Below are 16,041 nucleotides of genomic sequence, written 5' to 3' on the forward strand. Positions count from 1 at the left end.
ATGTCCTATGTCTATACAGGGCCACTCTGGTGCCATCTGGCACGTGCCACAATGAAACACGGTGTACTTCCCCCAACCACATCTCAACAGAGCGCATGCACTGCAAAAGTGTCCCCTCAGGTTTTGCACACTATTTACATATAGCAGTATATATACCACGTGACTCATATTTGTACATCATTGTAGATCATCAGAAGTTCTTATTGTATATACTTGTTCCCTTTTGATGATCTCCGTTCTGTTTTCATGGACTGTTTATGGTGAGAAAACTTGAAATTTGCTGCTGCCTTAATGCCAGCAGATCATTGCTATACTCTCTCTATATAAATGCAGCCTATAGGGATGTTTTTTGTTTTTTTTTACAGTCATGGCCAAAAGTTTTGAGACTGACACATCTTCAGTTTTTATAGGGGCAATTTGCATAAACTTTAGATTATGAAGAGTGATCAGATGAATTGCAAAATATTGCATTCACTTCTTGCCATAAAATTAAATTAATCACAGAAAAACTACCTCAACTGATTTTCAGCCCTGCCATAAAATAACCTGCTTACATAATTTCAGCGATCTTCTCATTGGCACAGGAGAAAGTGTTACAGAGGACAAGACATCTGATCTCGCTCTGTCATACTGATTAAATTGTAAGAGCAGACTGGTTGATTTAAAAAGGGGGCTGATGCTTGAAATCATGATCATCTTCTGTTAACTATGGTTACATCTAAAGAAATACTTGCTGTCATCAATGTTTTGCATAAAAAGGGCTTTACAGGCAAGGACATTGCCCCTAACTCAACCATTTATCACATCCTAAAGACCTTCAAAGAGAGGTTCAATTGCTGTGAAGAAGGCTTCAGATCGCCGAAGAAAGTCGAGCAAAAGGCAGGACCTTCTTTTACAAGAGGATTTGACGCGATCTGTTCAACACCAGTACAGAGCTTCACAAATACTGGGACTTCACAGTAAAGCTGTGTGTGTGTGTGTGTGTGTGTGTGTGTGTTGTTCATTCAATAGAGTAGGCTTCCTCACAATTTTACCTAAGAACACTGCCATGATTAAAGAATGGTATGTAACCATCCTCCAAGAGCAACTTCTCCCCTTATGGAACTAGGAGCATTTTGGTGATCAACAATGCTTTTTCCAGCATGATGGAGCACCATGTCACAAGGCAAAAATGATAATTAAGTGGATTGTTGAATAAACCATTGAAATTTTGGCTCCATGGCCAGCAAACTCCCCAGCTCTCAATCCCATTGAGAACATGTGAGCAATCCTCAAAAGTTGGTGGACAAGCAAAAGCCCAAAAGTATGATAAACTCTAATGACTGATAAGGGTCAACACTGTAAATGTTGAGTCTTTGCATAAACTTGGTGTATTTGTCAGTAAAATGAAATGCTTATAATTGTACTTCAGTAACCATAAAAACATCTGACTATAAAAGATCTAAAAACACTGAAGCTGCAAAATTTGTGTCAAGTCTCAAAACTTTTGGCCACGGCTGTACATAAAGCAATGTGGAAAAAAAAAGGAAAGAAAATGAAGGTTTCTTCCCTGTTGGCACAGAAGGGGTTACTGGTTTCTGGATTCCTTATCTTCGCAGGACTAGCTTTGCATTCCCTGCCTGGGGCCACTAGTGTAATTACATATAGAAACAGGTCTTTAGTGGGAAACATCACAGGCCTGTCATGAGTAAACAGTATGATAACCTTTTTATGCTTGACACTTTCCAGGCATGTGGGGACACATAGTACTTTTATGGTTTGGATTTGTACTTCCAGCATCTCTCCATTTTTAGGAACTACTTGTCCAGTTGCTGCCACAAGGCTTATGACCCATCCCATGTCAAGAATATTCGTAGGCACAGTATCGGATGGACACACCAGTTGAACAAGCATTTTACTACTTTTTGTAATGGACAGGACTTATTAGACTTCAGTTTTCACTTCATTCATTACTTTTTATTTTATGCCATATAAAAATATTTAAAGGGGGTCTACTGTTGCACACCTGTACGATATACCTGTTCTTAGTTATTCGCAAAATAGCAAGTTCCCTATCCGACAGTTCCATTCATTGTCAATGTGAGTGCCAGAAATCTACAAATACAACTCTCGACTTTCTCCTACAATACTCTATGGAGACTGGAAAACTAGGAATCTGGGGAATAACCCTTTAATCTTTTAAAGGATCATTCCCACAAAGGCATGTTTAAATCCAACATGCCCGATTTTTTTTGTACAGCCGTCATCTGCTGTTGGATGAGAGTGGAGACACGTGAAATAGTTGATGATTTTTCCAAAATCATCTGGTTCAGCTACTTTCCCTTTGTTTGTAATTCACTATGTTTGGATCCCTAGGAGCAAAAAACTTTGTAGATACAGTAAGGATTTATGTGGGGATATCAACGTTTTACAGAACAGATCCGTAATCCAGTTGTGTGCAGGAGCTATGGCTACACTATAACTTTGCACAACGTTGGTGTAACAGACCCTACTATGAAAGTACATAGAATTGCACTATTTGTACATCTCAGGAGTTCTGCAGCAGGTAGAGGCACAGAAGATGCATCTTGATTCAGCTTTTGATCCAAAATGAGCCGTCTGTGGAACTATTAAACTTTATAGAAGTTAATGGGAAAGCAGATGCTGCACAACTTTTTCTAATTTACTTAAATTGTAGGAAAGTGTTGCACAACTTGAATTTCGCCATTCAGATGCCGTGAAGACACTTGCCCTCCTCTGGTGTGTGTCTATAGTAATAGTATAGCCCAAAATACTACAAGTTTGCAATCTAATCCTTCCTGTGACATTACACAGTACTACAGATTTAAAGACAAAAGGCCCGATTCATTAAGATCGATGTTGTGCACGCCAGTCTTAAAGGGGTTGTCCGGTCCAAATCAATAAGTCTGCAGTCACTCTGTGTGACTGCAGACTTATGAATCCCCCCAGCACAGAGTAACTGCAGACTTATCAATTTTGAACTGGACAACCCCTTTAATGAATTGGGCACATCTTACCACAGCTATGTGCCTCTTCCTGAAATGTTACTCCAGTCAGGGACAGTACATTTCTAACGTAATTTATGCAACAAAAGCGGCGTAAGCTCTGGTGCATTTGCTGGGTGGGCATCGGTCACCCCTTATCGTGCTCCAGCTGGCCGGGACAAGCATAAAATAGAAAAAAGTTCCTGCTTTGAACTACATAAAAATATTGCAACATTTCAAGGTGTTTTACGCGAGTTTCCGATGAAAACACTTTGATGAATTGGGTCCTTAATCTCTGTCCTTTTTGAGCCTCTGTATTTTTGGGGAGACCGCACAAAGCACAGATATTTCTGCCATGGACGCAGCACCACAGCCTTTCTTAATTCTGGGAGAAGATTACATCCAGCGGCTCATTTTGCTGCGTGGAAAGTTCCATACAATTCCGAGAGGCCTGGGTTTCTTCAATTATATCAGTGTAATTTTTGCCTTGTGGTGGTTGCTGAGGTTTTTGTAGCATTTTTAGGTCTGAGGCAGACACAATAGAAACATTTTGTTTTTCAGAATGCCAAATGTAATTATTATTTGTGTGTTCCTTTATAGAGGCCACAATGCCTTTTGTCTGCTTTGCCTCAGCAGTTGTGTATTTCCAGCTTTAGAAGCTGTAACCTTCACTTTGGAGAACTCTCCTGTAACAAATATTGCACTGGAATTTAATGCGAGTGCTGTGATATCCTGTAAAAGGCATTGCCCCCCTGTAAACTGCTGATGGAGTGTGAGCTGGCAGGGGGAGGGTAGGCGCTCGGTGTTATGAAGAATCAGAGCGTACAGAATACTTGTTTCTTTTCTGGGGGGATCTTTGGGTCTGTTGAGCGGCATTTGTTGAATAGCAGGCGACCAACGATGCGTGTGGGGCTCAGACACGGGTGTAGGGGGTATGCTCCTATCTTCTAAAAGCAGACAGGAGAAGGAGCTTGCTACCTGTACTGCTATTGGCTTGAAGTTGCTGTGTTAGGGAATAGTCGCAAGTGGTGTATTTGCAGTGTGTTTACTATGTATTTTGTGTAGCGTATTTGGTGCTTAAAATCACCCAATCAAATAAATGGGTGAAAAACCAACAGAAATAAAAATGCTTGTATTGTACCCAGCGTTTTTCCTGCCAAAACTCTGGTGCAGAAAAAATGTAGCAATTATGGTACTTGTGAGTCATTTCTATCACTCAATTCATTCAGTATATGTTACTTTTGCCCTTCCCAGATATTTTTAAGAAGGTGTTTGAGAGTTGTTGGTACTATTCCTGTATCAGACTTCCTAACTGCAGGAGAAAGAGGAATGCCCACTGTAAGCAACAGTGCCAGCCGCAGACATCGCCCCCATAGCTGTGCCAGCTACAAAATATAGAACATTTAACTTCTCAACAGTTGCTTCCTCTGCCAGAGATCAGGGAAAATTGCTTCTAGTAGTGCTCAGGTCCATCCTACCTGGATGACCCCTCTCCAAATGTCTTTTTACAGTATATGGACGTTAGTTGAGTGGCTTTGTTACCCATTCATTTATAGTGGTGATTTATCAGCTTTGCACTTTTAGGGTCTGATCACGGATCATGGATACACTGCTCATTGGACCGTCCTCTGTGTATTGCATTATTGTACCCAAGTTGTGGATGAGATACAAAGCAGAGAACTCACAATGTTGACCTGAAACCTGTCAATTTATGCTGCAGATATTTGCCATGAATAGTTTGGAATCTGTGGTATATCCGCAGTGTTTACTCAGCGAAAATACTAGTGATTTTCATAGGAAATGCAACTTGTGTGCACGTACTCCTAAGGGGTTACACTACATCCATACGTGATAGAAGAAATCTGTTGCGTCATTCAAAGGGTGAAACCCACGATGAAAATCCACAGAGAGAATTGAAATCCTGTTTATTTAAAACCCATCCTGCATGGCAACTTCCACACAAAATGTATTATTTTTTTGCAGGGTCTTGCAAAATCTCACTCACTCTGCTGGTGCTGTAATTTGCTGTAAGTTTTGCATGCACAAATCTGGACGAAATATCTGCAGCATATCCACTACTTGTGGGCATTCTCCCTTTATACTCCATTGTTTGGTCACATTCTGTGCAAAATTGTTCATTCTGGGCTTTGACTTTATATTCAGGATATTCCATAGCTGTAGAAAAAGACAAGGGCCGCACATCCAAAACTTGTACATTTGATTTATTGTGGCTAAACAAAAATATACAAATCAGAACATGAGGTTCTTAGTGTAACATTGTGATTGTGAGACTGTACATTTTCGGCTACGTTCCCACGTTGAGCTTTTGGTGTGTTTTTGCTGCATCTTCTTTCAGCTGGAGCTGTAAGATGCCCTGTTCTTCGCGAAGCCCAAGGCTATGTTCACATGCTGTTTTTTTTTTTTTCTGCAGCCTTTTTTGAGCAAATTGTGTAATTTGTCTACAGTGCATGTTTAATAATATTAGTTTCAACAAAAAAGAAGCGTTTTTGCACTCTCATTTGCTTTCTATGGTGAAAAAATGCTAAAAGAATTGACATGCTGTAGTTTTCCAATTCAGTCAGGAAAAAAGAAAGCAGTATTCATGTGCATGAGATTTCTGAAATATCATAGCTTTAGCTAGTACTGTAAAAAGCTTTTAATTTAAAAAACCCGCAATATATGAACATACCCTAAAAGTGTCCAAAAACTCATAATCTGAACGTAACCTCAGGCCTGTTGCAGAGACCAATTACAAATAATTGGGTTTTGCGTTGTTTTGATAAACTGCTACTTGCTGTTTGGACTGTTCTCTTGTGTTCTGCCAGGAAACTTCCTCCTCGGTATTTGGAAACTTCCTCCTCGGTATTTGGAAACTTCCTCCTCGGTATTTGGAAACTTCCTCCTCGGTATTTGGAAACTTCCTCCTCGGTATTTGGAAACTTCCTCCTTGGTATTTGGAAACTTCCTCCTCGGTATTTGGAAACTTCCTCTTCGGTATTTGAGCCCTTGAGATACAGGTGTAGTCACACTACAGTAGCCACCTTGGCACGTACAAGCTCTTCATTGGCCGATTAGTACTTCTGATTTAGTGTGCGTCGGTTCCTGCTAAATGTTTTTGTATTTGTGTACTGAATGTAATGAGAATAGGTCACTTTATTGGGATCAGTTTTTACACCATGTTTTTTTAAGCTGGTTGTCTGAGATTAGGAAATCGTGGCTATTTTGACCATTGGCTATGAATGGCATCACAACTCCATTCCAGTCAAGAAACTTGGGAAGAACTGGGATACTCGTCACAGCCGATGAACAAGAGTGGAGTTGTTTCTGGGAAAGAAGCTGCTTTTGCTTTTTATACATGTGATCGTTCATTCTACTCTTAGGACATAATTCTGGGTACAACAACCTCATGTCTGCCACTGTCCGGTGCGGTCATGTGGCACGGTATTCTCTGTAATACGGTGTGTGTGGCACATTGTCCGTGTGTGGGCACATTGCAGAACGATTGCCTTTACTTGGATCTGTAGATTGTATAATATGGTTGTGCGCATGAGTTCCAAGAATGTGCTTTTAGTTGGTCTTTGCCATCGTCAATCTTCCTTCCTGGTTATCAGATGACATTGTAGGTTTTATGGTACAAAATTTACATTAACGTTGAGTTTCCATGGCGATAAGTGAAACTTTTAATGTTTTCCAAACTGTAAATGTGACTTCTTGGACAACTGCCCCTTGTGTTAATGAAGCGCATGTTAATTCATGTTGATGCTGTTGCAAATATTAATGCAGACAGTAAGGGCCCCGTCACACTAAGCGATGCAGCAGCGATCCCGACAACGATACGACCTGTCAGGGATCGTTGCTGCATCGCTAATACATCGCTGGTGAGCTGTCAAACAGGCAGGCTCACCAGCGATCAGGGGAGCAGCGATATCGTGGAAAGAATCGTTCCACGATGTCCTGCTCCCGTTACCAGCCTGCTGCAAGCAGGAGCAGGCTGGTAACTATGGTAAACATCGGGTTACTAAGTGCGCGTGTGCCCCTAGTAACCCGCTGTTTACCATGGATACCACTCTGCTACGGTGCGCTGGAGCCTCCGTGCACCGTAGCAGAGTGGTATCCATGGTAAACAGCGGGTTACTAAGTGCGCGCGTGCCCCTAGTAACCCGATGTTTACCATAGTTACCAGCCAGATCGTTGGTCCCGCTGGTCACACACAGCGATGTGTGCTGGCCAGCGGGAGGCCAACGACCAAAAAATGGTCCAGGACACTTTGCAACGATCAGCGACCTCACAGCAGGGGCCTGATCGTTGCAAAGTGTCACACACAGCGACATCGCTGGTGAGGTCGCTGGTGAGTCACCAAAACCGTGACTCAGCAGCGATATCGCTATGTGAGACGGGGGCTTAAGGAATGGGGACTGTAGAAAGTAGAATTAGCGGCTGTGTGCTGAGTGCAGACAGTGGGATGAAGCCATTCTTCTCTGTAATGGTTTTATGAGGTCGAGTCCTCTCTAATGGGGAGTAGAGGAGTCCAGGAATCAGGGAGTTTGAAGTTTATTTGGTCTGGCTGCTTTCTCTTTGAAATCAGATCACTCTCAGCGCAGCTTTCCTGAGGAGGTCCCTCTGCTGTTGAGGAGTAGGAGTGGTGATAATACAGAGTTTGCTTTTTTGCTGGCGCCAGAATGACTGTTTATCTGGAGATCTCGCCAATTACAGCTGCTTTCTTAAAGCTGCAGTCACCACCACCCCCCTTCCCTCCCCTCCTGCTCTCATTCAGCCACTCTATCCTAGGAAATGGCATCTCGTCTCTTTCAGAGGAAAAAAAAAATTCTTCTCTGTAACGAGCTGGAGGAGACAGACCAAACCCTGCCCCCATTCTCCTCACTCTTGTGGTGTTTTTTTTCCTTCTCTTCATACAGTTCATTCCGTCTTTTCTGCATTTTATAAAGCTTCCATTTTGCAACTCCAAAGAATAAGTCTCACATAATTGCTGCCGTCTCTGGGATTTTCATACATCTATATATGTCTGTGACAACTGTGAAATGGTGCTGACACTAAAAAAGTGGCATCTGCATCGCCGTATTGGGGCTGCGTTGGGTCATACGTAATAGTGCAAGGGGACTATTGTGGCTCTGGGCGAATGACAATATTTTTTAAAGGTGCTGTCCATTAGTCAGACAACACCTTCACAAAGGGAATCTGTCAGCAGGATTTCGCACCCCAAGCTATTTATATTTTCACGTAGTTTTTTCAAAGACAAGACCAGCAATATATTTACATGGTCAATCTGTTCCACCGTTACTGAAAAACTACTGTTTTTTGTATATATATGCAAATGAGGCTGAAGCCTCTGTCACTCCAGCTCTATTCCCCACCCAGAGCAGCCTCCTTCTGCTTGACTGAGGTCTCCTTTGCCTTTGCCTGAAGTCACACAGCATAGAGATTGTCAGTCAAGCAGGAGGAGGTGACACTAGGCGGAATGGCAGAGGCTTCAGATCTACAATAGTTCTTCAGCCTCATTTGCATATTACTTCAAACATTGATTTCTCAGTGATGGAGTAGCGGACCAGCCATGTAAAGGTATTGCTGGATTGTCTTTGAAAGAGCTACATGCACATAGAAAAGAGTTTGGTAGGTGAAATCCTGCTGACAGATTTCCTTTAAATACTCTATTCCCCAGTGTATAATAAAAATAACAGGTACTCGCTCCACCTCCCCACACATACACCGGCCCATGTTTCAGTGATGTTGGCTCCAAGTCTCCCAGTGCTCACTTGACATTGTTATGCCACTTGAGCCCTGCAGCCAATTGGAGGGCAGATTCACTCACACTTCTTTTTGGAGAAAATTCAGATATCCGTAGGAAATGTGATAACTGCAGCATGTTGGCAGTCGCTTGTTAATATTGGTGCGTACATGGCATAATAATGTCACTCTAGCCCTGGAAGACCTAATAAATACTTGTTGTTTTTCTTAGGTGTGGGGGATATAATAGTAGTAATAGTGAATAACCAATTTTAATATAACTCTTTCAAATTTTTGTATTGACAATTTAAATCAGGCACCAAGTGCCAATAAATTAAAGGGAACTTGTCACCAGAAATAACGTTGTAAACCCACAGATATGCGGTTAATCTGCAGGTTAACAGCGATATTATGCTGCCCGGCGCCTGCACGCAGCCGAAAGCAACGGGGAGCAAATGAACTTTATTCTTCCCGCCAGCATTTGATTTCAGTCAGGGGGCGGGGGCACCACTCTGAGTGACTGAACCGTGCTCATTTTCATTACTTTAACATGTGTTTATACAAACATTCAGTGTCATTGATCTGAATCCCTTTTACATTCTGAATAAGTGGATGTGCTGCTGACCAACCAGGATATTAAAGTCTGCGGAACAGATGCAATCGGCGCCTGAGTTTTTTGTTGGGGTCATTTCATGTATGTCCAACTTGACCATGGTGGACACCTGCCACTGGACCTGACAGTTTAGTGTCAAGATGGTATAGCTGTAAAAATGCTGCAAAAAATATAATGAACTACAGAATTTTATTGCTTAGCAAAGTTTTTTTTTTTTTTGTGTGTGCGCGTCTTATAAAATTGACGTTTTGTTTCTATTTCTTTCAGAATCTCCTCCACCCCCATATTCACGTCTGTCTCCAAAATTTGAGCAAAAACCTCTGGGTGAGTATGCACAAGTTATTCATGGTTCTTTTTTGTCGTCTTCTATGGTCATCACTGTCGGTGCTTAGATCAGGGCTTTAGAAAATGAATGTACATTGCACACTGTTGGAATTGTTCAATAGCAATTTTGGAGACGATTGACAATGGCCCTGCTGTGATAGGTGGGACAGTGTGGGCTTGTGTGCACGAATTTCCTCATCCTCAGCTGTGGCTCTAATGACCTGAGCTCAGTAGCCTCGTATATATGCCTAGTTCGGGTCTACAGGCCAACAACTGATCTGGACATCACGGCCTGTTCTTGTACCGTGGATGTCTGATGTGTGAAATCGGCCTTATAGATTCTATGCTGGCTACAGTCCTTAATATACTGTGAGGAATAGAGACAATTCTGCTCAACGGTCCAGGTCAACGCTCTCTGTCCATGATCCGGAGCTGTGCAAATCTCCTTACCCTCTGGGATCTGAAACTTGGCTTGTGTTTAGCCGGGCTGGTGAGATGTCACCTGTGCTCCACACAGATCACATCATGCGAGGCCGGTGCATCGGAGAACTTGGAAGTTTAGGAAATCCATTTTTTATTTCTTCGCATTAGATAAATCTTCTTTTAAAGAACGTTTTCAATTTGTATTATGTAGCATTATCAAGGATAAATCCGTTCTTTTTTGTTTCATACAAATCTTCTCACCTCCATATTGCATGAATTGATATATCTGTGCAGTGACCTACTGGCCATACTAGCTACATTTCATCCAATTCCACCAATAATCCTACATGGTACAGTCGGGTACATGGTATCCCGACTGTCCTTCAATCTTTTTTTTTCTCTTTGCCGAGAGGCGTTGCCAGTGGTGTTTTGGCAGTGGCTTGTGGTTTTCTCTAACCCCCTCTGTAACGATATAAATTCACGCCATATGGTTTCTTACCATTTTACCACACTTGGAATTTTTTCCCATTTTTCAGTACTAGTAGTAAAGTGAATGGGGTCATTCAAAACTACAAACTAAAACTTGTCCAGGAAAAACAAGCCCTAATGTGATTATGTCTATTGACAAATAAAGTTATGGTTCTTGGAAGAAGGGGAAAAAAAAAAAACAAAGTGCAAAAGAAAAAAATGTCAAATCCTCCACTCGTGAAGAGGCTAAGTAATGCATGCTTACATGTTTAGGGCCCTAGTTCTTATTTGATGACAAATACAAACGTTACACTAATCTACCGGTGGCATTTCTATGGGAGGTAGCTTTTCCTTTTGGAGAAGACGTTAGGTGTAGAAATTCCCAGAAGTGGCCCCATGTTTATTTAGTCAGCGTTATAACGAGGTTGTCCATCTTGAACTCGCTCACCGGAGCCCTGTACCTTGGGCTGATGAGGTTGGAGTGGAACCGTCCATTAGTGAATGTCGCCTAACGCTGCAGTCATGGTCTAAAAACACAGTCAGTGATGTATTATAGACAGAACAGCCATAAGTGGTATTCTGTGAGCCCCTCAGGTAATAGGCCCATTTCTGATATCTGTGCAAGCATTCTGTTTATTGTATGGTCCAGTAGTGGATATTGATGAGAATGCTGGCTTATCCACCTACAATATATATCATCTGTGCGGCTGTCAGATACTCGGCTGGAGATTGATCAGCCAGATTTCACGTTTGCATTCAGTTATTATCCTACCTTACCATTGGAAGTGTCAGTCAGGATTGTATCCTGTATATTTTGATAGAAGTTTCTGGCCATTCTACAAGTTATTGTGTCCTGTACCATTTTTATAGAGGGAACACTGAGTATTATCTAGGTTATAGGTGCATTTAGACTGGGTGATCTATCCCATTAATGACCGCAGATTGACTACATATAAGTTGAGCAGCTCTACTTTAATGACTCGTTTACACAGATCAATGTGAACACCAAATTGCGTCATTTTATTGGCCGCACATTCCATGTTTACACAGAACAATGAGCTACCAATATCAGTGATTTTTATGCTGGAATAATACATCCGATCACCCAATGTAAAGGCGGTAGGTAGACTGCAGGAGCTGCTGAGCTCAGTGATTGGCAATAGCGATGACGCGTGATGTCGACGTGACGTTACCGGTGCAGCCAAAACACTGAGATTGGAGCAGCGGGAGGCCGCCGTCACAAGACCCTGGAAGGACGAGTAACTTCTGTCTTTGTTACATTAGATATTTAACAGCATTTGGGGTCCACTTCCCTGAAGGTGGACAACTCCTTTTAGAGATTACCTCCCTTGTGCATTCTCTTTGCATGGACCCGTGTTAATATTGAACTTAATTGTTAATATTGAACTTAAGCGCCTGTGCACCACTCTGGTAGCATTTACCCATACTAATTTCCTTTCATTGTAAATGAGCCGTGGATGTGGTCATGTGGTACCTTATTCATACTAGTAGACATCAGCAGAGGCACGTCCTGACGGGTTTTGAAGGGGTTTGTCATCATGACAGGTTCTTTTTAAGAAGTACTTGGGCAGCTCTAACAATACTGGTGTACCTGTGAGCAGATAGTCTGGTTGGAGCAGGCAGTAAGGCACGCTCTGTATTCCCCAGCGGGGGCACACCTGTTAGACCTCAGCACGGAATAAAATGCTTTTGTTTGTCTTGTAAAGCGTTTTATGGGTTCCGAATATGGATTTTAGGATAAATGCCATCCTATGTAATTCTATTCTGATTGTGTATTACATCATTATTTTCTCCATTGATAAATCTGCCCTGATGCATCTGAAGTGATCCTTCTGTTCGTTGTGTGCAGATGTTGCGACTACCACGCAGACACACAGACTTTTAGTTGATTTCTTGCTACCGGAGGTTGCAAGATCTAGAAGTATAATCTAAACCGTGTTCCCAAATTAATTAGGCGGTATTCTTTTCCTAAACAGAGCGGTGAGAGTGCTCTCTCTACTCTCTTCAGCAAACATCTAATGTTCTATTGTAAACTGTGTCCGTTTGACAAATGTCCAACCTCCCAAAATTCCGTATTTACTCCTTGTGTAAATATTATTTCCATTATTTCACTAAACTAATTGCTCTGTCTCCATTAGCCAAACAAATCAGCCAGAGGAAGGATGGCTGCTGGACTTGTAATACACTGGGCAGTGTGAGAGGGCTATTGGGTGGGGGGGATCATCTCCATTACCAGCCAGTATTTGAGTGCATTATTAGTTAAATCCATAATATCTGGAAATATTTTAGTGTTTTGACCAAACCTCATTTTACACCTAAGCTGATGATCAGAAAATTCACGTATTTTTGCAGTAGAATCCTTTAAAGGCAAAATTTGAAATCTGCAACATAAATTGACATAGTGTGGATTGAAAATCTACTCTGCAGGTCACTTTACACCACAGATTTATTTTTTCTGCATCATATGAATGAGACTTGGAGAATATGCTGGAGTTTTTCCCCCTGGCACTTACCTGACCTCTAATATGGGCATACAGGTGATAGAAATGTAAATCTATTCCTACCTGTATGCCTCATATTAGACGTCTTGTTGCTGTGAAATGTCTTTTTATTCCTACAAGTTTCTGCTGGGTTCCCATCCCGGGGCACGGAAGAAAGTGCGCCTTGCGGAAAAGGTGAAGTGCGCGGGATTTGGCTGCAGCGACTGCACGTCACAGGGCACTAACGTGTGGGGGAGGGGGGAAACATAATTCAGAAAGGAGGCAAGATTTCTTGCGGGCCCCGGGATGGGAACACATCAGAAACTTGTAGGAATTAAAAGACATTTCACAGCAATAAGACCTCTAATATGAGGCATACAGGTAGGAATAGATTTATATTTCTATCACCTGCATGCCCATATTAGTGGTCAGATAAGTGCCAGGGGGTGACAGATTCCCTTTAAAACTGGGGCTACATGATGACTTGGCCACAATACAGGTTGCACGGCCAAAGATTGCTATGAACCGCTGCTATATTCAGCGTGATGGTTGAGAATGGAGTCGCACTGTGACCCTTATAGGTACTGCGGCCATTTGTCATACTACCCTAGGGATAGCAATGTGACCCCATTCACCTGCATTATGCTGTAATGTAGCAGCAGCACATAGCGATCTTTTGTCGTGTGACCGATTGCTGCCAAAATCATTGTGTTTCCCCACCCTTAGTGGCTTGAAAATAAGACAATTTGTAATACTTGCTTTAGTAATTCTGTGCCGCTTCCACAATACCAGTAGCTGTCTGTCCCTCGTCCTTCTTTAATAACATGATGTCCATGAGATATGATTATCCCGACTGTCACAATCACATCTGTATTATTTGATGTCCATGCAGACTTCTTAAAGTCAAAACATTATTGTATATTGGTGAGTGGCTACTATCAGTATGGGAAATCCATATAACTAGTATAATTAGATTACCGTTTTGTTAATTTTCAAGTTTTTAGCTACATTTATCAATATTAAAAGCTTCTTTAAAATCTCAAAAAAGCATTTTAGGGTCCCTGTACACTGGACAATTGACTAATCGTATGATATAAATATTGGGATGTTAATCAGCTCCTTAAAAAAAAATTATAAGACTGAATCAATCATTCCTCTATTCCATGTTATCGGCATCCCGGTCAAAAAATGTAAATGCGCCTTGTAGTAGCATCACTCTGTAATTGGTGGCACTTCTGACATGCTCCAAGTTGTCAGTGACTGTACCGGTATGGGTGCTTTTACACAGATTTCTGCCCACAATGGTAATCAATTGCTTATGTAAAAAGTCGATGGCTACCTGTTTAATTTATTGGACCATTGCAAACTGTATGGAGACAATCATTAATAACCCCATACAATTCAATTTCCATATTGTCTTCAGCACATCATTTTACACACGAAGATGAGCGTCTGACAACATTTCTATAAACAAATGAGAGGAGATAAGAAGCCGGGCTGATCCTCCGTGCTGGTCCAGAGACACAAGGATTAATGATAAACCAAAACTTTCTTTATTACTTGGCCTACGCGTTTCATGGCTACACTGCCACTTCCTCAGGGCTCGCAGTGTAGCCACGAAACGCGTAGGCCAAGTAATAAAGAAAGTTTTGGTTTATCATTAATCCTTGTGTGTCTCTTGACCAGCGGGGAGGATCAGTGCTTCTTATCTCCTCTCATTTGTTTACTGATCAGTGGGGTCTCCTGCAGCGGCCATCTGACAGGTGCTTCACAGTTGGTTGTGACTCACACAACCTCAGAAGGTGAGTCAGACTGATTGTGGGACCTGGTATTTACTATGTGCGCTGTTTTTCCTATCTTTTGCAACATTTCTATAAAAAAATATATACATACACGTGTGTGTGTGTGTGTGTGTAATACACACACACACACACAGCATGTGAAATAAGTATTGAACAAGTCACCAATTTTCTAAGTAAATATATTTCTGAAGGTGCTATTGACATGACATTCTCATCAGATGTCGGTAACAACCCATCCAATCCACACAGGCAAAGAAATCATAACATAGATGTCCATAAATGAAGTTGTGTAAAAATTCGAATTGACACACGAAAAAGCATTGAACACATGAAGAAAGAGAGGTGCAAAAAGCCACTGAAAGTCATGACACCAGATGAAATCGATCAGTAATTGGAAGCAATCCTGCCACTTAGTGAAAAACAATATCAGCTGGTTCAACTGATGGCCTATAAAAAGGTGTCTCATTACCAAGGTGCCACACAAGAAACATCTCGTGATGGGTAAAATCAGTGAGCTGTCTCAATACCTTCACAACCTTGTAGTTACAAAACATACTGATGGCATTGGTTACAGATCCAAGATCCACCTATGCAGAGCTACGGAAAGACCTGGAATCAGCAGGTACAATTGTTTCAAAGAAACCAGTAAATAATGCACTCAACCTCCTTGGCCTGTATGCAGGCTCACCATGAAAAACTCCATTGCTGAAAAAAAAGCATGTTCTAGCATGTTTAACGTTTGCTCAACAACATTTAGACAAGCCTGTGAAATACTGGGAGAATATAGTCTGGTCAAATGAGACCAAATTTGAACTCTTTGGATGCCATAATACCATTTTTGGATGCCAAAATGCACTGCATATAACCCCAAAAACACCGTACCAACAGTGAATTTTGAAGGTGGGAACATCATGGTGTGGTACTGATTTTCAAAATATGGCACTGACAAACTTCATATGAATGAACAAATGTACCAAGACATTCTTGATACAAATCTGCTATCTACCAGGATAATGAAGCTGAAACTAGGGTGGACATTTCAGCAAGACATTGGTCCTAAACACACAGCCTAGAAAACTCTCGATTGGTTTCAGAAAAAGAAAATAAAGCTGCTAAAATGGCCCAGCTAATCACCTGACATGAATCCAATAGAAAATGTATGCAAGGAACTAAAGCTCAGAGTT

The 16,041-nt window shown here is 41.6% G+C and overlaps 1 protein-coding gene across 1 annotated transcript in view; it reads left to right on the forward strand.

Annotated features, from left to right (window-relative positions):
* SMAD6 (SMAD family member 6) overlaps positions 1 to 16,041 on the forward strand; it is a 62,992-nt gene that overhangs the window by 24,135 nt on the left and 22,816 nt on the right. Inside the window, exon 2 of the mRNA XM_073653453.1 lies at positions 9,607 to 9,663. Coding sequence (XP_073509554.1) covers positions 9,607 to 9,663 — 57 coding nt within the window. The remainder of the gene's footprint in view (positions 1 to 9,606; positions 9,664 to 16,041) is intronic.

Source organism: Phyllobates terribilis, unplaced genomic scaffold (genome assembly GCF_046119375.1).
Source record: "Phyllobates terribilis strain yellow unplaced genomic scaffold, ASM4611937v1 Scaffold_11__3_contigs__length_659146591, whole genome shotgun sequence".
NCBI classification, from domain to species: Eukaryota; Metazoa; Chordata; class Amphibia; order Anura; family Dendrobatidae; genus Phyllobates; species Phyllobates terribilis.